Genomic DNA, 22,318 nt, shown 5'->3' on the forward strand with positions numbered 1-22,318 from the left:
AATATGTTTTATACTTCATATATATGTATGTATGTGTATATGTGTGTGTGCACACACACAAATATTTGAAAAAAGACTAAAATAGGTGCCAAAATCTTGTGGTAGTGTTACCATAAATCATTACCTTTATTATGTTGTATAAATAAACCTTCAATGAATACGTATAATTTTTGTAATATCCTCTAAAATGTTAATAGATGTCTACTTTTAAAAAAGGCGTCAAAGGCATGGGAAGCTCCATGGCCAACACAGAGATATAAGTCAAAGTCCCTTCCTCAGTACCTACTGACTTCTTTAGGGGTGGGGTATGAGTCATTGCTACTGCAAGGCTGTGGGTACTAGCATATCAGGTACCCTGGTGCTATAGACTGAATGTCTGTATCCCTTCAAGATCCATATGTTGCAACCTAATCCCCAGTGTGATGGTATTGAAGGCGGGGCCTTTGGGAGGTGATGAGGTCATGAGAGTGGGGCCCTAATGAATGGGATTTGTGCCCTTGTAAAAGAGATCCCAAAGAGCTCCCTTGTCCTGTCCATCATGAGGGAACACAGTGAGAAGACAGCTGTCTATGAATCAGGAAGCAGGCCCTCACCAGACAGTGAATCTGCTGGTAACTTGATCGTGAACATCCCAGCCTCCAGAACTGTAAGACATAAATTTCTATTGTTTTTAAGCCACTCAGTCTATGGTATTCTGTTGTAGTGGCCTGAACTAAGACACCTGGCCCCCACCGCAGTGAAGCTGGGGCTAAGAGAGAGGCAAACGTGCTCTCTCAGGTGGGTATAGGGGCAAGATATCTGTTTCCTGAAGCCCACTTTCCTGTCCTTCTGGGTATGGCTTCTGTGGAGGCTCAGAAATTGGCAATGAGAAGTGTCCCCATAATGTCTGAGGTCTCTGTGTCCCTCTGATTCCAGCTAGGCTCCCATTATTGCAAACTCAAAGACACAAGAGAGCTGGAAGCCAAGGCAGCAGGAGTCATTCCAGGTGAGGAAACTTAGCTTCTTTTTAGGTGAGACCAGGATCACTTATCACTCAGCCTGCTTACCTAAGAGGCTCACAGCTGTCCGTGACCCTCTCTATTTGGTGTCTTTCTGGGTCCCCTTGAAGGTATACAGAGCAAGAGACAAGCACCTTATGAAATTTTTTTAAAGTTTTCCAGAAAATATAACCCCATTTGATTAAAAAAGAAGAAGGTTAGAGGCAGGATGGAAATGTAACAGATAAAATAAAAGCAGTATTAGCAGCTAAACTATGGAATACTTATTATAACCCAGGCACTGTCTAATCACTTTACAAATATATTATCCCACTTAAAAAACCTTTCAACAGCTCTAAGAGGTAGACATTATTGTAATCCCCATTTTAAAGATGAGATAAGTGAAGTTTGAAGACATTGGATAACTTGTTTAGGATTCTTGCCCATGTAGCTGACTGTAGAGACTGTGGCATCTGCCACCACAGGACAGGCCTGATAAAGTTCAAGCGTCCCAAAGGGAAAGTTGAAGAACTCTGGTGGGACAGCTCTACAGGGTGCCCTGAAGATGGGACAAGCAAGAGTGAGCTTATAGGAAAAGATGAAAGATTTGTGGGGATAGTAAGAGCCTAGTTCTATGAGGGGCATTTAACTTATTCTTGAGGATTAAGAAACGACCACACAGTCATCTCACTGGGATATGCACTGAGAAGAATACAGACCTAGGCTCTAACCATGATGTCACATTTGGATAACTTAATCTCTTTGATCTTGACTGTCCTCATCTGAAAATGGGGTTAATACAAGCAACCCTGCAAATCGGTTAGAAGGATTAGATTGAATGTGGGCAAACCCGAGCACCTGAGTGTGGTAACTAGGACAGCATAGGTGCAGAATAAATGGAATCTATTGCTATCATTATTTCTCAATGCCTGGAATCAGGGGGATGAATAGGATCTTGATGGGCCTTACACGGACAAGCTAATGAATGATGACTAAATACAGAAAGTGGGAAATCCAAATGAAATAGAATGCATTTTCGTTTTGTACTGACGTTGCTTTCATATGATTAAGTCCCTACTAATTAACATTAAATTGTAAATAATACCCAGTATTCCTGGAAACTGATGAAACTATAATTAAGAATAATGCAGAAGGAAAAACAACATCCTCACCTCACAAAACATAGGCAACTTTTTGGCAAAATCCACCACTCTGGTAATTGCTGGTGTGATGATTTTTGTAAAATGGCTGAAGGCTTCCAAGTCAACCTTTCCACCTTCTGGGGCATTGACTATTGGTGCTTGTCCAATGTCTTCTGGCTAAGGAGGAGAAAAAAGAAAGATTTAAATGAAGAAGTTGAAGGGAGCTTTATTTATCATAGTTCTTATGCGGCAGAAAATCTCTTCTGAACTGACATCCTGTACAGTTTCCAGTTTTCACATCATTTATTAACAAACTGTACAGTTTACACATCTTTAAGTAAAGATATATGTTTTGGCCATTGCTTTAATAGGCCCTCAGTGACAATGTTTACAGGACTGTTGCTGCAGAAAGAGAGAGAGAGAGAGAGATAAGAGAAAGGACAGGAATTTGGGTCCTGCTTCTGAATGCACAAAGGGTGTATACTTAGGTAAGGTGACATAAGTTCCAGGGGCTCTGGGATGGCATTTTCAGAGCACTGCACATGCTGGTGTGTGTCTGCGTGTGGGAGGTGGGCACACCGTGGGCAGTGATAGAGCAGAGCGATGGGTGGGCCCTAGCAAACAGTGCCCTGTGGATTCTTGCTTCTGACCCAGCTGGGGCTTGAAGCTCCCCTCTGCTCTACAGACTCCAGTTTGAGGTGGTCTCAGCTGAGGGTTGAGGGGGAAGATTGCTAGGCTGTCTACAGGAAACTTGGCAAACCTTAGGGCAGAGTGGTGAATTTACTAGTATTTAATGTCCCTAGGGCAGTTCTCTGCTGTTTACTTGCTCAAGAACAATCCACGGCCTTGCTGCTCAAAGCGTAGTGCAGCAGCCTGGGTGTCACCAGGCGACTTCTTCTCAGGCCCCTCTCCAGACCAGGTGGTACAGAATCAGCATTTTAGCAAGACCTCCAGGTGACTTATGTGCTTCCCAATGTCCACAGTAGCCATCTAACTCCTGAGTTTCTCATTCAGTGACCTCCCTGATGTGATCTGTGTCCATGTGTCTCCTGCTGTCACCCAGTGCTTCCTTCAGGAAGAGTCTGCTCCACTTCTCCTCCTTGTCTTTGTGATGATCATAACCACCATTTATTTGTGGCCTACAAGTGAGCCAGCTACTTTGCACACTACCCTGTCTCAAGTAGTCCTCATTCAAATCCTGATTCGCAGGTGAGCAAACTAGGGATCAGAAAGGTTAAGAGCAAGCTGCTGAGGCCAGGCCTGCGATCTGGGTGGCCCTGACTCCACACAGCAGTCTCCCCGGAGCTCCACACCTCCTCACCTCTACTTCAAGGCTTTTACTCCCTGTGGACCTTTTGACACTAATGAACAGAATCTCCACTCCTCTGAACACCCTCCTAGCCAGCCTCTCCAGCTGTCTCCCAGGAAGATGTGAATGTGACCAAGGAGATCACGGACTCAAGCCCTACCCAATGGTGGCCACCTTTGCCTAGAGCCACAGTGAATAGACAAGAACAAGACCAGTTCTCTTTTCCGCACCCAGGGGCTTGGAGATGGGGGTAGGAAAGGGGGATGGGAATGAGGAACTGACACTGTGAGTGAGATGAGCAAAATAGAATTCCTCACTTGCAGAGCAGTGAGGACACCGCCAGTGGTGAGACTAGCCTAACACAGTGGCCCCGAAACTTCACTGTGCGTCAGCATCACTTGATTTCTGGGCCCCATCCCCAGTGTATCTGATTCAGCAGGTCAGGGATGGAGCCTGGGAATCTGCATTTCTAACAAGTTCCCAGGGTGTGCTGATGAAGCTGCTCTGGGCCCACTCTTTGAGAACCACTGAGTTAGCAGTAACCAAGTCCAGCTTAGAGTAATCCAGTTCCCTTGCCTCCTCCTGCATATCTCCTGTTACTGCTCACATCACATTTTTAGCAGAAGAAAAAGCAAAAGATGATTCTTTTACTCTTCTTGGTGCCAGAGCACCAGGGTCAACAGGAGCAGCCCAGGAGTCATGCTTACAGCCTCAGGGGAAGGTTTTAAAAACATATTATTAATACATAACAAATGCTGGCAGCATTTAACTTTTTTTGACCATCCAGCATTGTCTTCTGTTTATTTTTTACTTTATTTTATTTTTGTGTGTGTGTTGCTGGCAGTGAGTGGATGAAACCTGGTTTCTGTCGTGTTTCACAATGATTGACAATGTTTTGGGGCAACTGTTGGCATAGCAAGCCCAAAGAAGGCCACTATTCAGCTGGCTCTCTGGGAGCAGGCAGAATTGATGAAATAATCACATGTACAGCCTCCTTCTACTTCCCTCTTTCTCACCTAGATTGTGCTAAAGAAAAAGGTACCTCTGTTCCTCCTTTGGGTAATGCTGCTCCCTGCAGCCTTCAGATATCCCTGCTCTTCTTTATAATTTCTTCTCATTCCTGAAACTGAGGCTCATCTCACTGACCTTGTCTACTTGACAAGTCTTTTATGAAGATCAACTGATAAAAGGAATGTGGGCACACATTCAAAAAGGCAGAGAGTTATATATATATATATATAAATTATACATAAATATATATTAATTACATATCTATATAATTATATATATGTAGGATGAACTTTTTAAAATAAAAATAAAATTAAGAAGTGTAATAACATTGTTTTGGCCTGGCTGAATCTAAATATCTCTCAATGAATACTGATAGAGCTAATCTGATATATTTAAATGGCACTGAGTGTCCTTTGAAATGTTGACGGGTTAATACTGATGTTAATTTTTTCATTCAATTTGTGGGTGTGTAGATTATTTGAATTCCACTTGTGACATGTGTAAAGATTTGAAAAAAGGAGAGAAAGTATGCAAGGAAATATGGCAATTTTAAGTAAAACTAAACCCCCAAATGTAACAAGCTCACAAGTTTTCTGATGGAAATATATATCAAGGTAGAATAAAAAATTCACTTTTAAGCCTCTGGCTATTTAATGGACTATAAAATTGCTAGAAGTAAAACTATGAACAAAGTAAAACCCTTTGATTTTATCATTAAGATTTTTTTCCATAATGGATCTTAGATACCAGAACAACAAAAAAGAATCTATCTATCTGTTTGTCTATATCCATGAATTGACCCGAGTTATTATCAGGTTAATCAAGGTTGAGCAGTGAAACCCTGTTTGTTACTTCCCTGAAGATTTTTCACCTATAACAAAAATACATAATTTTCTAAAATATTTGAAAGATGTTAAAAATAGAGTATAAATATTTCACATTAGTTGAACCCATTAGATATCTTATTATAGCTAATAGCCTCGTAAACTACTATATGAAATACATTTGCTCATATACACATATGTATTTATGTGCCCAAGATCAAGCTCCAATACTGATGATAAGTCTTTAGCTTGCTTGTAGATTCACCACTGTAGACCTGTGGGGAAAGCCTGCTTTTTGCCTCTGTGGATCCAACTGCCTGAGCTAGCTCATGGTGGTATTTTCAACTCTCATTCTGATATCCTCTCTTTGCCCTAAATGGACCTCCTGAGCTAGCCCAGCTGTCTGCTCTATGTCTCCCCTACAACTTGCCTTACATTTTCCCATTTCACTGCTGCCTTCTCTCCAGACTTTTGCTTTCTCCAAAGCCCCCACTTCTGTCTCTCATCTCTGTCTTTTCCAAATCCTATTTTCTCTTCAAGACCCAACTCAAGTTCTATCTTCTCCTAGATGTTTTCCCAGGTGACCTCAGTTTGAAATGACATTTACCTCATTCGAACACACATGGTGGCCCATGGCTATGAGTCATATGGTATTTAGGCATTTATTACTGTCACTTTTTATTATAGTTATGTGAGTACACACCAAAGATATGAACTTAAGGGGGTAGGGAATAAGTCTTACTTGTCTTTGCCTACTGTGTACAAGGCATTGGGCCAAGTTGTGGAGGACAGAATGCTTATTGGTTGAGTGAGTGAATGAATGTATACTTATACCAATATTTACTGAGCAGGTACTGTGGGCCAGGCCTAGTTTTAGATGCTGAGGTTACAGCAATGAACAGTGTATCCTCAAGGACCTTGCATTGTAGTGAGGGGAGATAGACAATAAATAAGAAACATATTCGTGGAAGAATTTGTGATAAGTCTGGAGGTGACATGATAATACGTGGGGAGGCAGGAGAAAGGAAGGTCAGCCGAGGCTCCTTTGAGAAGCAATGTGTGGACTTTGACTTGAGGAATGTCAAGGAAGTAGCTTTCCTTAGGGCCAGAGGAAGAACACTCAAGGCAGAGAGGAAAGCCAGTGCAAAGTCCCAAAGCCAGAAAGGAGGCCCGTGTGGTTAGAGCCCAGTGATGGCATGAAATGAGGAAGCAGAGGTAGGCAGGGGGATCCGTGATGCTAGGCATTGTAGACCATAGAAAGGAGATGGGCTTATTCTAAATGCAATGGGGCATCTACTGAAGGGCTGTAAACAGGGCATAGACATGACACGATGGTTACTGCATGGAGAAGACATGTGGGGAGTCAAAGGAAAAAACAGGCAGGAAACAGCTGTGGTTTGGGCAGGCTGAAGTGCACTATGGGGATGGCAGTAGAGATGGAGAGGCCTAGAGAATTACAGTTGTATATTGGCAGCTGAAAACAAGGGCCAAAAATGGACTGGCTGTGGGGTAAGGAATCCAGAATGACTTCTTGGGGTAGTGGGGGTGGAGGGTGCAAAAGGAGAGATTCAGGTGTGTGTTCAGGGGTGACCTCAGCCCTTGCTCAGCACGGGTGAGGCTGGTCTTATGCAGATCGTGGCCAACTGGCTTTCTGCTTTGACTATTTCATTAGTATTGTTCAAGGTGAGTAGGAAATGCTGCCAGCTGACCTCTTTGCTGAGTCCTTGGCTCAGAGCCAAGGACTTCTTGGCTTGAAAAGGTAACTCTCTGACACATGCAGAATGGAGTGGGGCCAGATGGGACTCTCACTTCTGCACTTGTTCATAGGATGTCTTCTTGTACCTTTGCCAGGCTAGACAGGAAGACCTGGGCAGATAATAATTCAAGGTCCCTGGGCCCATGGGATATGACTACAGCCTCACCCTTTTCCTGGGATGAGCAGGAATAAGATGGTGGCAGTGTGGGGTGGGGGGTGGTAAGGATAGTGCATGTAGTAACCACTTATGTGGTTGCTAACAATATGCCAGGCAGTGTTAACCCACTTGTATCTATTGCTTTATGCCATTCAGCAAGGGCATAAGGCAACTGAGCCTGAAATAACTTGCCCAAAGTCACACTTAAAAAAGCAACAAAGGCAAGCATGGAACCTGGGCTGTCTGGTTCCAATCTCCATTCATGTAACTACTAGATTATCCTGCCTTCTTCTGATGTTATTCTAATAACTTGGGGTGATAGATGCCTTCCTGATGTGATTGCACTTGTCCTATGAGCTATGCACACAGACCAAATATGGCCTCATCACTCACCCTATCTGACCCTTCTGCTTATGCTCCTTGTCTGAAGCTACCCCAATTGAGTGTGCGAAATCAGACAGTATCTCTGCCAGGGAAAAAGTAGGAAAGGTCTCCTCTGATCCTAAAGGTCACATTTTATACTTGGGTAGACATTCACCCAAAGCTACAACTTTGCATGAAAATTAAGGGAGCAGAATAATGACACAATGTCAGCAGACAATAATAAATGATGTCAATAGACAAGATTGTTGCTGTCAGGGGCTGCTACTGGAGGTCTAGAAGCGAGCTACCCTTGGTGGAGTGACCTGCTTTCCCTTGTTTGGCATCAGATGCTGCTTGTTCTCTTCTCAGCCTGCTTCTGCTTTTCATCCTTACTGTCATCACACATGAATTGTTGGTGGTGAAATTAGGCATTTCTGTAGCCTCAGAGATTTGAGTAGATTGGAGAAAACTAGAAAATTATATGATTTAAATGCTTTTGGGAGAAGCTTTAAAGAGTGGCTTTAGATTTATTATGAAAATCTTAATGGCTTTTGCAAAAGTTCCTCATTTGCCAAAGACTCTAATTTTCTCAGACCCAAATATAGATTTAAAATCCAGATCAAATCACTGTCTCTGTTTCTTTTTCTTTCTTTCTTTCTTTTTCTTTTCTTTTCTTTTCTTTTCTTTTCTTTTCGAGACATGGTTTTACTCTGTTGTCCAGTCTGGAGTGGAGTGGCATAATCACAGCTCACTGTAGCCTTGACCTCCTGGGCTTAAGTGATCCATCTACCTCAGCCTCCTGAGTAGTGGGGAACCACAGGTGAGTATCACCAAGCCTGGCTAAGTTTGTTTATTTTTTGTAGAGATGGAGTCTCGCTATGTTTTCCAGGCTGGTCTCACACTTCTGGGCTCAAGCAATTCATCCACCTTGGCCTCCCAAAGTGCTGAAACTGCAGGCATGAGCCACTGTGCCCAGCCCTGTCTCTATTTCTGACTCGAGTGCTGGTCTTAAAGTGAAAATGGGTCCTGGTCTTAGACGGAAAACTATGTCAGTAGCTCCTTTTAGGGAATAATGCACTTACCCATTCCAGATAAATGAATACTTTCAGCTTTAATGACAACATGTAATCCCATATGATATATTTTTATACTATTGTTAACACGATAGGCCTCCTCAAATTCTTTTTTGGAACGAAATGGGACGTCAACACATAAAAAATAAATAACACGTGGCAGTGTTGCAAGCACAGGAAAAGGGGTGTTAGCACACAGGAGAGGCAAATTCTAATGTGCAAAAGCCTGTTTGGTACACGATACCTTTCAGTACATGAATACCACTTAGCAAAGCTGTCTTTAAGTAAAGATTCTTAATGTCCTTGCAGGACTAATTCACTACTCAAAAGAGTGAAATTTTCATCCTGAGCATAAACACTCAGTTGGAGTCACTTTTCTGCAAGGAGTATATGTAAATATGTAAACTGGCTAAGACACAGGGCTTAACTGTACTATCTCCAAGGATGGGTGAGTGGAACTGTATGTTCAGTTCAACAAATATTTATCGAGTTCTGTTCTGGTTATTTATTGCTGTATAACAAACTAACCCCAAACTTTGTGGTTTAAAACAACAATTTTTAATTTTCTTTCTGAGTTCTGGGGATTGATTGGCACAGTTAGGGGGCCCTCATACAGCTGCCATCAAATGGCAGTAGAGGCTGGTGTCATGTAAAGGCTTTTTTACTCATATTTCTGGTCCCTGGGCTGCTTGGGAATCTCTCCTTCTGTGTGGCCTTTTTACATGGCTAGCTTGGGATTCCTCACTGCCTGGTGGTCTCAGAGTAGTTGGACCTTTATTATTATTTTTTATTATTCTTATTTTTTAATATATAGTCAACTGCTATGAGAGAGCAGGTGGCTTCCCTCCCCCAAGGTACCCAAGTGGAAGCTGCAAGGCTTCTTATGACCCAACCTTAGAAGTAACTTAAGTATCACTTCTGCCAAAATGCACTGTTTAAAGGCATCAGATACCAGCCTAGATTCAAGGAGAGAGGGGAATAGACTCTACCTCTCCCGGAGAGGGAACGGGCTGTGTATACAGGGATGAGAAATAATTTGATGGCAGCCATCTTGGAGAAAAGCTGCCACAAGTTTCCATCACACATAGCATAGATACTCAAGTGTGGAGGCTGAATGGAACATTGTTCTCCTGTGAAGAGATGCAGGGGTTATCCCAGGCACAGAAGGGGATTGGCTGACAGAAATGAAGTTCATTGTAGAGACAGACAGGACAGTGGAAGAGTTCTGATCCTTCCCAATAACCCTCTAGGGAAAAATGGCTTGGAGAAGCAGTTATTTACATTCGAATCAAGAGGGACAATTTCTTGAGCAGATTAAAGATCTACAAAAGATACATTTCATGTCAGCCCTACAAGGAGAATAACACTCTCTTGTGCATGGGTAATCTCATGGTTCTGACAGAAGCCTAATGGCAAATCATTCTGTGCCATAGATTCTTTCCATAGATGGTCAGGCTGGTGAACTGTTAGGAGCCTTTCAGTGAACAGTGCAGACCTCAAGACTGGTTCTAATGACTAGATATTGTGGCCACATGGCATGAAGATATTTGATTATATTTTGCTTTATAGAGGTGGTTTCTCTGCTTCCAGACATAGCACAACGTCATCTCCTCAGAGATGCTTCTTCTGACCACCATGTTCACAGAAATTAAGTCTCTCCCCACTTCCAGTTCACAAACTCTTCATCCCATCACACTGTTTATTGCCTTCATTGCACTTACCACTACCTGCATTTATTTTGTTTGTTTATCTCTTATTGTCTGCCTCCCACTAGAGGAACGTGCCTGACTTACTTACTTTCTGGCACATAGTATCCACTCAATAAATGTTTCTTAAATAAAAGAACAAATCTTTAAAGTCTGGAAAGAAGCATCTTATGACTACTTAAACAAGTTTAGTTGGACTAGTATCTCTTCTCTATGGGGAGTAAAGACAATAAAAGTATAAAATTCCCGGGAGAAGTCCAGGATGAACTTCAAATCTTCTACCTTACTTGGAATTCAGCTTGGTCACGACTTGAAATCAGGAGACAGTGCCAGGCCTGGAAGTGGTTTCTACAATGTCCATTTATGGGTGACACATTTGGGGAAAGGATGGATTTAAGTTTGCAATTAGGTAGGACTCTGTCTTGCTATGCCCCAAGTGTACTATGTTAGAATTTGTCTATCAATCCAGAATTAGTGCTTTTGAATTTTCTGGCAGATATATCAGGGTGGGGTGAAGACGCAAGATCAAGGCACTGAGAGGCTGCTCCTCCAAAGAGCTGGGATCTTTCAGAGGCTTTTTGGGTTTGTGCAGGTGCCAAGATTGCATAGGGTAGTGGGTAGAGACATAAATCCCGGAGTTGGCTGCATCCATCACCACTGTTTACTAGTTGTGGGAGCTCAGGCAAGTTTCCTCAACTTCTCTGTCTTACTTCTCTCTTCTGTAAAATGGAGATATTAACCACATCTACCTACAGGATTGGTATAGGAAGTTAATGAATGAAAAGCACTTAGAATAGTACCTGGCATATGGTAAAGGCCATCTAGGTATTTGCTAACATTGCTGTTAGTGAAAGCCATCAACAAAGTGCTGGCACTATTGTTTCATTACAATGAAAGTAATTGTGTCAGTACAGGTGAATTATGTATAAGCTTTTTCTTTCCAAAACTTCCTTTAAGGTTGTTGTTATGTTGCTTTAAGAAAAAGATCCGCTATCTCATTGTAATGTTAATGTTGAGGTACAAGGATAATTATACCACTATATCTTCTTGTTCAGACGGGGAAGTACTCTAATGTGTCCTAGGGATACAAATGAAACCACAAAATATCTGTTGTCAGGTAGGTACTTGAAAAGGGTTTTATATCATAAACTAAGAGCAGAGTCAGTCTCTGAGATGGTCCAGCACTAGTAGGGCAGGTAGTCTTTCTAATGAGGTGGGTGGAGAGCCTGGACTTGGAACCAGAAGACCGAGTTGGCTTTGGTGCCTGGCTTTTAGCAGTGTGATCCTGGGCAAGCGGCTTAAGGCCTTGGGCTTGGTTTGCATGTCTGTAAAATGGGGATAGTAATTCCAGCTTACCTCAAAACACTATGAAGTCTGAATAAAAAATGAATGGGAAGAATTTTCACAACTGGTAATTTTTATAAGAATATTAAACATCAATATTGCAAGGGTCTGGAAGGTGTTTTTTCTCTACACACTCGTGCCCACCAACCTTATCCCTACTCCCTCATTCCCATTGCCCTTCTTGAGTCAAGCTCATTTAATTTAAGCTAAAAAATTTTGACTTCTGTTGACATAAAAATATACTTGAGGCCTAGAGGCTATTATAAAGGGAATATTTGGGATTGAGTTTAGGGACTAAATATGTATATACTGGGCACCTAAGGAAAGAAATGGGTATAAAAAGTAAAAGATGGCAGACAAAACATTTTACTAATTCGTTGGTCCGGGAGTGGTCTTTCTAACAGTAAAAGCAAACTGATATAATGTGGCCTAAGAAACTGTTTTAGAATTCAGCAAATCACAAAGTAGATGGTAGGAGTGGCCTTTATTCTCACACAGACCCAGACTCAAATCCTAGCTTTGCAAGTTACTCAGCCTCTCAGAGCTACAGTTTCCCTATCAGTAAAATGAGGCAATAACACCATTATCCCAAGGTGATGAGGACTGAATAAATTGAGGTAGAAAACACTGGCATATAAGTGAAACTGATCTGTGCAAGGAAGCCTTACCAGGAATTTCCGTTTTTGCTTCCAGTGGCTGCCTTGGGCATTGGTCGCCACATGGGCTTCGGTGACAGTTTTGATGAGCTCCCATTCCTCGTCTGTGGGCTCTGGCTTGTGCCCGATGGACTTCTGCAGCTCTTCCCGCCGTCTTTTCTCCCGGTTCTCCTCTATCAGCTTCCTCTTGGCCAGCCTCTTGCTGTCATCCAGCACCACTGGGAGGGGGAGAAAGATGAGACAAGGCACACAGATGCTCCCAAGATACACAGCAAGCTGCACTTCCTGGAGCCTCAGGGGTGGGACCACTGATGCACAGATGGCTTATTGGGTCCTTCGGGGTGGGTCACACTGGGACATTTTCTCTCCTCACCAGCAAACTGCCATTGACTAGTCTTGTCCAACATGGTCTCTAGAGCCAAACTCCCCATGACCGGCCAGCTTTTCAAAACAAAGTCCCCAGAGAACCTAGACACTGCGCACTCCAACACCACAGAAGGTGGTTCTAAAACAGAGTGAAGCAGAGAGAGGTAAAATCCATACTACCCACAAGATCACAGAGAAATCTGTCCAGCCAGTCATCTGAATTCACTCTCTGGGTTTCTGTCCTCCCCGCTTCCCCTAAAACGGCTCTTAGTAAAGAGAACTTCAGGTTAAAGAAACGTTATGGAATTAAAAAAAGAAACGTTATGGAGCAGTGAGTGGGAGGCTCGTGATCCCTTTCTTTAAGAGGAAAAAGGACCCCAACTCTTCATGGCTCCCTTAAGGGCTAATTGGAATGTGGCTGGGCCTCACCTGGGCCTCAAGGTACTCACTGTGCATTATTCTCTACCTGGTCCACCCTCAAGGGTGGTTAAAGAGTCCAGGCTTTGGAATCTAGAAAGACTTGGGTTTGAATTCTGATATTATTACATTCTAGCTGTGTGACCTCTGGCAAGTTCCTTAGGTTCTCTGAGCTTTCATTTCTTCCTATACAAAATGGGCTCAATAATACCCACTTCACAGAGTATTCAATGTGATAATGCATTATAAGTGTTCAGTAAATGCAGTCCTGACTTCTATCATTTGGGTGAAAGGAAAATCAGAAGGGCAGGTAACAAGAAACCTATATTTCTGTGGTCAATTTCCAAAAACAAAACCGTTTCACTAGACTTGGTAACTATCAATGGAATGGAAAGGCTCAGGTTTTACATTGCAGAGTCATAGTATTTTAGAACTGGAAGGGAACTTAGACGTCATCTAGTCCTACTCTCTCTTTTCACAGAAAGAAGAAGAAATTGATCCAGAGAGGTCGTGACTTGCCTAAAGTCACAGAGCAAGTTAATGGCAGAGCCAAGGCAAGACCCAGGACTCCTGACTCCAGTTCTACGACATCACTGTCCTAGGGCCATTTCTTGATGAAGGTGTGACCTGGTAGGAAAAGAAAAAAAGCAGACATAGCAAGAGAAGGAGAACCAAGGTGCCTAGCTAGTCTACCATTTAAATATTCTAATTTAAAGAGAATATTAAATTCCAGACCATTTAGATTTGATTGGATTGTCAAAGTCATGTGACCGCTTACAAATGAGGAAAATATGAATGAGCCCTGTTAAGTCATTTTGGTTCAGTTACTAAAGGGAAAGGAGGAATGGTAATAATACCCTCAACCCCTTCCCAAATGCTTCCGGTGTGCCAGGGACTGTTGTATTTGATGAACATTATCTAATTGAATCTTGAAAACAACTCTACAAGGTAGGCAATGATTTCACAGAAGGAAAATCTCGGCTTAATTCCAAAGGTCACACAGCTAGTAAGTGACAGATCTGGGACTCGAACAGAAGTTTTTCTGATTAGAAAGCCTGAGCTCTTAGAATCCCTCACAAGCAAGTAAAGGGCACTCAAAATTTATTTCCATACAGTCTAGATTAACACTGAGTTTTTAAACCTCATAGACACTAGTATCTTAAACTTCTCAATAAAACACTGAAGTAGATATTCAATAATAAGTTTGTCATAGTGGCATATCTAAGTATTTGGCTGTAAGTCAATCATATTCACATATCCCTATCAGGCATATTGTTGGCAAGGGCTAAAGGCCTTTAAGAGATAAAGATAAAGAAAATACTCAGCCAGAGGTGGGGATTAACCCAGGATTTCCAGCCTAACACTCTAACATAACCCTCTTCCTTTTTAAAGATTCTCCATTCCTTCTTCTTTAATGGGCAAACCAGAACATTTCACAGATTTTTTTTTCTCAGAAAGAACTCTATTTCTCACATAAAATGTGAGCCATGATTATTTCTTTCATCAGGAAAAATCCTCACTGTATTTTCTTTTTTCTTTCTTAATTTTTTATCTTTCTTTTTAATTTTTAACTAATAGTTGGAATCTCTCACTGATGTGCAAAAAATTTATGCCAGTAGAATCATTAATACTGATGCCTGGCAAAAGGGAGGCCACACATTCTGAATGACATGATTCTTATTTTTATGATTAGATTAATTAAAGTGACTGGTGTAAATCCCTCGCACAGTGTGGGGAGAAGAGACCCCAAGGGCTAATCTCGCCACCATATGCTGTAGCACTTTGAAAACCGGGTAGGACGACTTCAGCTCGGAATGTCTTTATTGCTAAAAATATAACAAACAACCAACTGCAGGATGACTCATGCAATAGCACTCAACTTTGCATTCTTCAGAAATTTCTGAACACGATGTTTTCTGCCAGCGCCCCATCTCCAAAAATGTCCGTAAAATAAATTCCTGTCTTTGCTCTTGAAAAAATATTAGGACTAGTCCCTGAGGCTCTACCCCATGTGAACACTGTGTATAGAATGATACCTTATCAAGGTAAATGGACCAGACCTCTCATTTGTAATCTCTGTCTCAAACAGAGTGTTGCTAACAACTAGGCCTGCAAATGTGATAGGGATAATTTAACTGCATTTCCTCCTCCATCATCCATACTTTGACAGTTAGGAGGTGGTATGACAGGGTGGGATGGAACCCACCCAGCAATGGCTCCCACCTCCCTTTCAGGGCAAGCCTGGATGTGGGGAGTGAGGGGTATATGCGAAAGTAAGGTATTCCCTTCTCTGTCTTCATGGGTTCCTGCCTTCTTTTCTGCCCAGTCGATCTCCTTGCACCAAACTCTTTCCTAATCAACATTCCTTGAATATGAAGCAAGTGAAGATCTACTTACAATCTGTTGCCATGCCAACATAGATGCATTTCTTAAAGCGACATTCCTGGCACTGATTTCGCGTGACTTTGTCTATGACACATTTTCCTTCATATTTACAGGAATAGGATGGATGGAGATTTTTCTGAATGGTTCTTCTAAAGAAACCCTATATGAAAAACAAAGACCCAAGACAACAGTTTCATATTTTCTTGAAATCAATGATTCTGGAATTTTGTGTCCATATAACTATGAGATGAATCGTTTTGGACCTTAACCTGTTTCTAGGCCTCTAGCTCCACATATTCAAATATAAGACAATTGGCCCAGAAGGATCTAGAGAGTTCTAAATCTGAGCTGATGATGCCATAGGACTACAGAGTCAACACCTTTTTTTTTGGTATTTATTCAAGGAAAAGAGGCTAGTAGGAACATCTAGTGCTTGTTTTTATTTTTTCTAAATATTGAATATATAAGTAAATTATATTGTTCTATTTCATATACTGACATAATTGTGTTGCTAAATTAAGCTATGAGGAGTTTTGCTACTTTATACTGAGTAATAAGAGAGCTCCAAGACCAAGAAGAAAGTGAAAAAAATGAAAAGACATGGATACTTGCAATACTTTATTAATTAAAAATCTAATAATTTAGTAATTAAACAGATGTACTAGCTGGCTTCCCGGATTTAGTTTAATACTTGTTTTTGAATCTTGAGACAGCCATGATCAGCTCACTTAGCCTTTCAAACAATAGGACTCAGGGAGTAGAACACTCCAGGTTTTCTACCAAGTTTTTCCCCATAGCTCATTGCACTGAGGTTTTCCTTTTATAACACTCTTTCTTTGGTATCTGTAGACATACACCTACAGGTTCAATGATTCTTCCTTTCTTAAGGCATGAGAGAGCACCTCTGTAGCATCTGGGGACACTGTTTAGTTCTAGGTTTGGGTGACTTAGTTAATATTCTCAAGAATGTGCAATACTAGAATTTTTCTGGACATGATCCTCAAGTTGAGGCAACTGTCATCTGTATTGTAGAAGTTAATAACAGCAGTGAGCACTTATTGTGAGGGCACATTGCTAAGTGCTGTAGAAACATTCAATATCCTTCTATCTTCCCTACAATCATGTAAGGGAGGTGCTCTAAATATTTCCATGGTAGGGATTAAAAAAGTAAACCTCAGACAGGTTAAATCGCTTGCCCAAATCACATGGTAAGTACATGTGGGAACTTAAGGTAGGATGGAAACCACCCAGCAATGACCCCCACCTCCCTTGCAACCCAGGAGTCGCACTCCACATCTTACTTGCTTAACTGCTTATATGATGTATAATGAAGTAAATTTTACTGTATTACTTGAATGTTTTAGATCAACAGATTATAAACAGTCCTGCCCCAGCCACTTAAAAAGTTCATTTTAACTGTTGGTAGGATAACAAGGCAAAATGAGTGTTTTAAAATGTAAAAAATTAAAAAAAATTTTTTTTGAGACAGAGTCTCGCTCTGTCACCTAGGCTGGGGTGCAGTGGTGTGATCTTGGCTCACTACAACCTCCACCTCCGGGGTGCAAGTGATTCTCATATCTTAGCATCCAGAGTAGCTGGGATTACAGGCATGTGCCACCACACCTGGCTAATTTTTGTATTTTTAGTAGAGATGGGGTTTTGCCATGTTGGCCAGGCTGGTCTCGAACTCCTGGCCTTCAGTGATCCGTCCTCCTTGGCCTCCCAAAGTGCTGGGATTATAGGCGTGGGCCACCACGCCTGGCTAAGTTTTGTATTTTTAGTAGAGATGCGTTTTTGCCATATTGGCCAGGCTGGTCTCCAACACCTGGCCTCAAGTGATCTGCCTCCGCTTCCCAAAGTGCTGGGATTACAGGCATGAGCCACTGTGCCTGGTGGCAAAACAAGTTTTGATGGATGTTTTCTGCTAAGGCCTAAAGGGGGCCTCTAACTTTGCTAGATAAATGGTGGGAAATATCAGTTGATCTAGATTCAGCCCAAATTTTTATGATCCTGGTTAATGTTCTTTGGCTTTGATTATATACGTATACCCTATTGCATATTCCTCCTTCAGACACAAAAGCTCTTTCTTATTATGAAAATGCCCGAGGTAGGATTTTATATTGGGCAAAGCAGAATAAAATAGAAAAACATCAGGAATAACTGAGACTAACAGACTTGATTTTGGGGCGTATATGCAAATCCCTTATCATTTCCATTGTTCAAGTTCTAACAGAAAACTGTCAATATTATATTTGGGTTCTGTGTCCCTAAGCACTTGAGTCCATTAATTTGAGTGATGTTGATACACTGTTAGAAGATTCACTCATTCACACACAGGGCAGTTGTTGGAGATGTTAGCAATGATTTCCTGGGTGTGCAGGGTGGGCAAATCTTGCCAAAGCATGAATGTCAGAGCATGCCATGAGAGTGAAAAACAAGCTTCCCTGCAAACCTAGCTTTTCTCTCTGCTACCCTCTGACCAAGGAGGGCAAAGGAGAACTAAAGAAACCCAGAGATTCCTGGCAAGAAGATATATGTCACAGACAGGGAGGAGAGGGGTAGGGTAGCACGCCTCCTTCTGGAGGAAACAATAATTTCCTAGAGGTAGAAATACCAAAGTCCAAGACATCCAGTCAGAATGCTGACGGCTTACTAGGATAGGAAGATTGTTAGTCTATTTGAAGTTGGGGAGACCCTTGTCTCCCTCATACTCTGATGCTGACTCATGTTCAGGGGTGGGGTTAGGGCAAGGAGTACATTGACCAGTAAGACCACGCTAAGCAGAGAATGAGGTGTGACACACCAGACACTCCAAAAAGTCACTCTGTTCACTTTTTATTGGGATGAATGAAATAATTTATACTTTGCTTATTTCCACAAAAGAGTTGAGATAGCTAGCTCTACTATACACTATGCCATCTTTTCTGTGGCCTATCTCTGATGACTTTTCTTGGGCACTTCATGGACCAAATCCTTTTAAAGATGTTGGCCTTTCTTTTTTTTGTTTTTTCTTGATTTTCTTCTTGAAATGTTGGCCTTTCTTAAGCTATAATTAAAGCATATTTTGATGTATGATAAGGAACCACTTAATTTTAAAAAGTAACAGAAATTAACTCTTGGAAGTGGACTTGAAGACATTTAAAACAGTCTACTTATTTAAAAAAAATCCTTTTAGAGATGAGCTGACAAAAGAGATGCCCTGGGCAATAAATAAGGACATATATTTCATTGATGATTTGTTGGTAAGAAGAGGTCTTGCTTTTATAAATCAATATCAGACATGTTTCTTTGTATTCTGAGAAGAACTGTATCCATTTTTTAGTACTTTGAGATGATTCACTGATCAATGTGAAAAGGAGATAACTCACTCTTCTAGTTCACTATTCAGGCAGCTGTTGAAAAGCTTTGATTCTTTCTCTAAAAATAGTTTGCTGTGGGACAGTATCAACATTCTTTCTACAAAAGATGTGTAAAAACTTGGATATCACAACAGACATGACATCTCCAAAAGATTTCACTCTTCTCAGGGTGAAAATTGGCAAAAAGGATTCTCTCCATACACATTGCAAGTATGGGGTAGAAATATTTTTAAATTACAGGTTTGAATAAACGATATAGGAAACAATTAACCCTTTCATCTTTCACCACTCTTAAAAACCGTGTTTCACTTGAAAAACTCGTTTGTCTTTTTCCAAGATGCTTTGTCATTATATTAAGTGATCTGCACAAGTACCCTGGGAAGGCTCTTCTCTGATTTTACGATGAAGGCAACCCTAGAAACAGGATTCTGACCTGAGACAAAGGCACAGAGTCTGAAAAAAAATCTAGATTTTGCTACACGATTTCTTCTTTTAAGAAAACCTCAGCTGATCCAGGCTCCAAACATCCTGTGATCTAGGGAAAACAGGCTAGTTGATTTCTTGATCATCCTGAAGACATATGTGAGGCAGGGATATAGGTTAATAGGCTCAATTCTCTCTTTGTTTAAGTCAATCACTAATAATGTATTGTCCTCTGTAAGGCACCTTCACTCTTTAGAGTCATTTTGGGGAATTAAGTATTAAATTGAATTCCATATTAAATGGAATCAGGATCTCTCTCCCACAATTCGAAATTTCCCATTATGCGCTGATTTAGAAGAACCTCAGTGCTGCAACTAAGGTAGGGAAAGCCTTATGAATTGGGACTAATTTAGAGAAAAGTCTAGTTTGAATTATCGAACTTTTGGAATGAGAGTAGGTACCTAAAGTTATGTAGTTTTATTACTTTCAAATCAAGCCAATAAAACTACTTTCAAGAGACTGTCTGCAAGTCTCTAATTAATAAATAGCCAGAACTTACTTGTAATTAGATTCATTAAATTCCCTAAGACGTTATTTTCATAGATGTAATGGCAACCTTTAGCCCAGTCTTTGTTAAAGGGCTATGAATTCCAGATCAAAGGGGTCTGGATAAATGAGAACATGTTACACCACATTCCAAAAAACAAGTCTTGCAACCTTAGAAATTACCCCTTTCCAATGGATGTATTATCTCAACATTTTTAGCAGCCTTCTCCTAAATGTTTCCTAATTTCACGTACAAAATATAGGGAATTTGCATGGAAAATCTTCCATTAGGGAAAAGGAAAACACCTTAATTTGAAACTGAGCTAACATGTTGATTTGGGGGCTTTACGAGCAAGGGTATGAACAAAGGGGGGCAGTTGGAGAAGGGGAAGAAGAGAAAAAGATGTAAGGTGGATGAGGGAGGAGGGAAGGTGAAATGTTTTATACATTTAATACAATTTTTGCTTTAGGGTTTACATCTTGATAATTTAGTTTTAAATATAAGAGGGAAAAAAGACAAGGTATTTAACAAGTAAACAATTTTAAAAGTCCTTCCCTGACTTTAAATACTTCTTTATTTATGAAACATTAGCTGAACAGACACGAAATACAGCACTGGGTCAAGCTTTTTCCTTTATGGTAGATTTCATTTTCAAGGCTAGATTGTTGGACCAAAAGATGTTTTCCAGAAACCTTATCTGAATTTTGTTGATGAAGTCTTGTAAGTAGGCCAATTTAGGTTCAGTTTCAGGAAGTGAATGGACTGTTGATCACTGGTATATTCTTGTCAAGTATTTCCTGCAGATAGGACTGTACAGCACAAAATTAGCCGATGGATGACCAGAATCTACTTAGTCACTGCAGGCTGTGCGAAAAGCCAACTTGGATAATTTCAGAACATAACTGAATCTAAGTAGCCTCAAAGATATTCCCTATTGGAACCCTTGAAAATGAGCATATTCACTCAGACTAACAGCAGAAAACAGCCTGTGGTAGAGTAAACTCTGTCTCCTCCAACACTGTAGATAAAACAAGAAGAGAAACAGTCATTTCTCGGGATGACAACATGTTAAAAAGGACCTATGCTTTTTAAACCCAAAGTAAGAGTTTTATTAATTTCTTTTTATTTTATTGATTCTCTTCCTGTTTTAAAAACACTTGCAGAAGTAAAGAAACCAGACATCACACTCATTTAGTTATTTATGATTTGGGAAAAAAATTCAGTTCTTGAACATGTCAAAAATGAAGAGCACAACCAGACACCTGGATGATCACAGACCATGGATGTTAGAATTTGGTTTTAATTTGAATTTAAACTTAACGTTGCATTCTGGAAGAGGACTGGGAGGGGACTGGAGCTGGGCTAAGCTCCGTGCTTGTGGACCCAGGGCAATTACCTTGCAGCCTTCACACGTGATACAGCGGTAGTGATACCCGGTGGCTTTGTCACCACACACTACACAGAGCTCGTCCTTGTCTAAGTAACTGGGGATGTACCCTGTGAAGGAAATAAAAGAAGGAATATTAAAAAATAATATGTTAACGTCAAAGAGACACTATAGCTAAGGTTGCTAGGCCAGAGACAAAATTGGCTTGCCAGGAAGAGGTGACAACAGTAAAGACTTAGTGAAACCAAACAGTAAGAATTTTATACTCATAGAGTTAACATAGGCCCAGGATTTCGAATGCCTTAGAAATAGCTCACACCTATAATCCCAGCACTTTGGGAGGCCCAGGCAGGTGAATCACCTGGGGTCAGGAGTTCAAGACCAGCCTGGCCAACATGGCAAAACCCTCTCTCTACTAAAAATACAAATAATTAGCTGGGCATGGTGACAGGCACCTGTAATCCCAGCTACTCAGGAGGCTGAGGCAAGATAATCACTTGAACCCAGGAGGCAGAGGTTGCAGTGAGCTGAGATTGTGCCATTGCACTCCAGCCTGGGCGACAAGAGTGAAATTCCGCCAAAAAAAAGAAAGAAAGAAAGAAAGAAAGAAATAGCTGTGATCACTTTCTGTGCAGGTGGGAATGGCAGGAAGGCTGTAGAGCCAGTGACTCAAGCAGAGAGGCCAGGATTTGAGCACTGTGAGTTCTAGATAACACAATCTATTTAACAAGGCTTATTTCAAAACCTGTTTTCAAAAGATTTGATCCACTTTGGAATCACAGTACCATGCAATGAATTCAGAAAACTTTATAGCTGGAAAGGTCCCGGGAGATGACGAAGCCCTTGTAAGGTGAAGAAACAGGCCTGCAGAGGTTTGGCCTTCCTCAGGGTCTCACTGGAAATTACAGGCAGGACTAAAACCCCAGTCTCTTAATTTCTAGCCCTCCAGTGTAATATGCTGGTCTTTTTCTAAAAATGGAGAGTTGACTTTAAGTAGAATGAATTTTGCCACCTAAAAAAGTTAGGTAAACTTGTGATATTATGATATGCAATCCAACAACACTGGATAGTGTGAAATGACAGAGGTTTTGTTTATTAAGAAAAAAGGAAAATCCA

General features: G+C 41.1%; 1 protein-coding gene and 1 long non-coding RNA gene across 14 annotated transcripts in view; one reads left to right on the top strand and one right to left on the bottom strand.

The window, feature by feature from the left end:
• THRB (thyroid hormone receptor beta) overlaps positions 1 to 22,318 on the bottom strand; it is a 377,275-nt gene that overhangs the window by 12,925 nt on the left and 342,032 nt on the right. For all 13 annotated transcript variants that reach the window (XM_031009558.3, XM_063703657.1, XM_019023169.4 and 10 more), the window contains 4 exons: positions 21,212 to 21,312; positions 15,499 to 15,646; positions 12,331 to 12,536; positions 2,150 to 2,296 (listed from right to left, as the gene is read on the bottom strand). In XM_031009558.3, the coding sequence (XP_030865418.1) occupies positions 2,150 to 2,296; positions 12,331 to 12,536; positions 15,499 to 15,646; positions 21,212 to 21,312 (602 nt within the window). The remainder of the gene's footprint in view (positions 1 to 2,149; positions 2,297 to 12,330; positions 12,537 to 15,498; positions 15,647 to 21,211; positions 21,313 to 22,318) is intronic.
• Positions 20,143 to 22,318, top strand: part of LOC109026196 (uncharacterized) — a 38,600-nt gene continuing 36,424 nt past the window's right edge. The window contains exon 1 of the long non-coding RNA XR_002005158.4: positions 20,143 to 20,219. This is a non-coding gene — a long non-coding RNA (uncharacterized lncRNA). The remainder of the gene's footprint in view (positions 20,220 to 22,318) is intronic.

Source organism: Gorilla gorilla, chromosome 2, assembly GCF_029281585.2.
Source record: "Gorilla gorilla gorilla isolate KB3781 chromosome 2, NHGRI_mGorGor1-v2.1_pri, whole genome shotgun sequence".
NCBI lineage: Eukaryota > Metazoa > Chordata > Mammalia > Primates > Hominidae > Gorilla > Gorilla gorilla.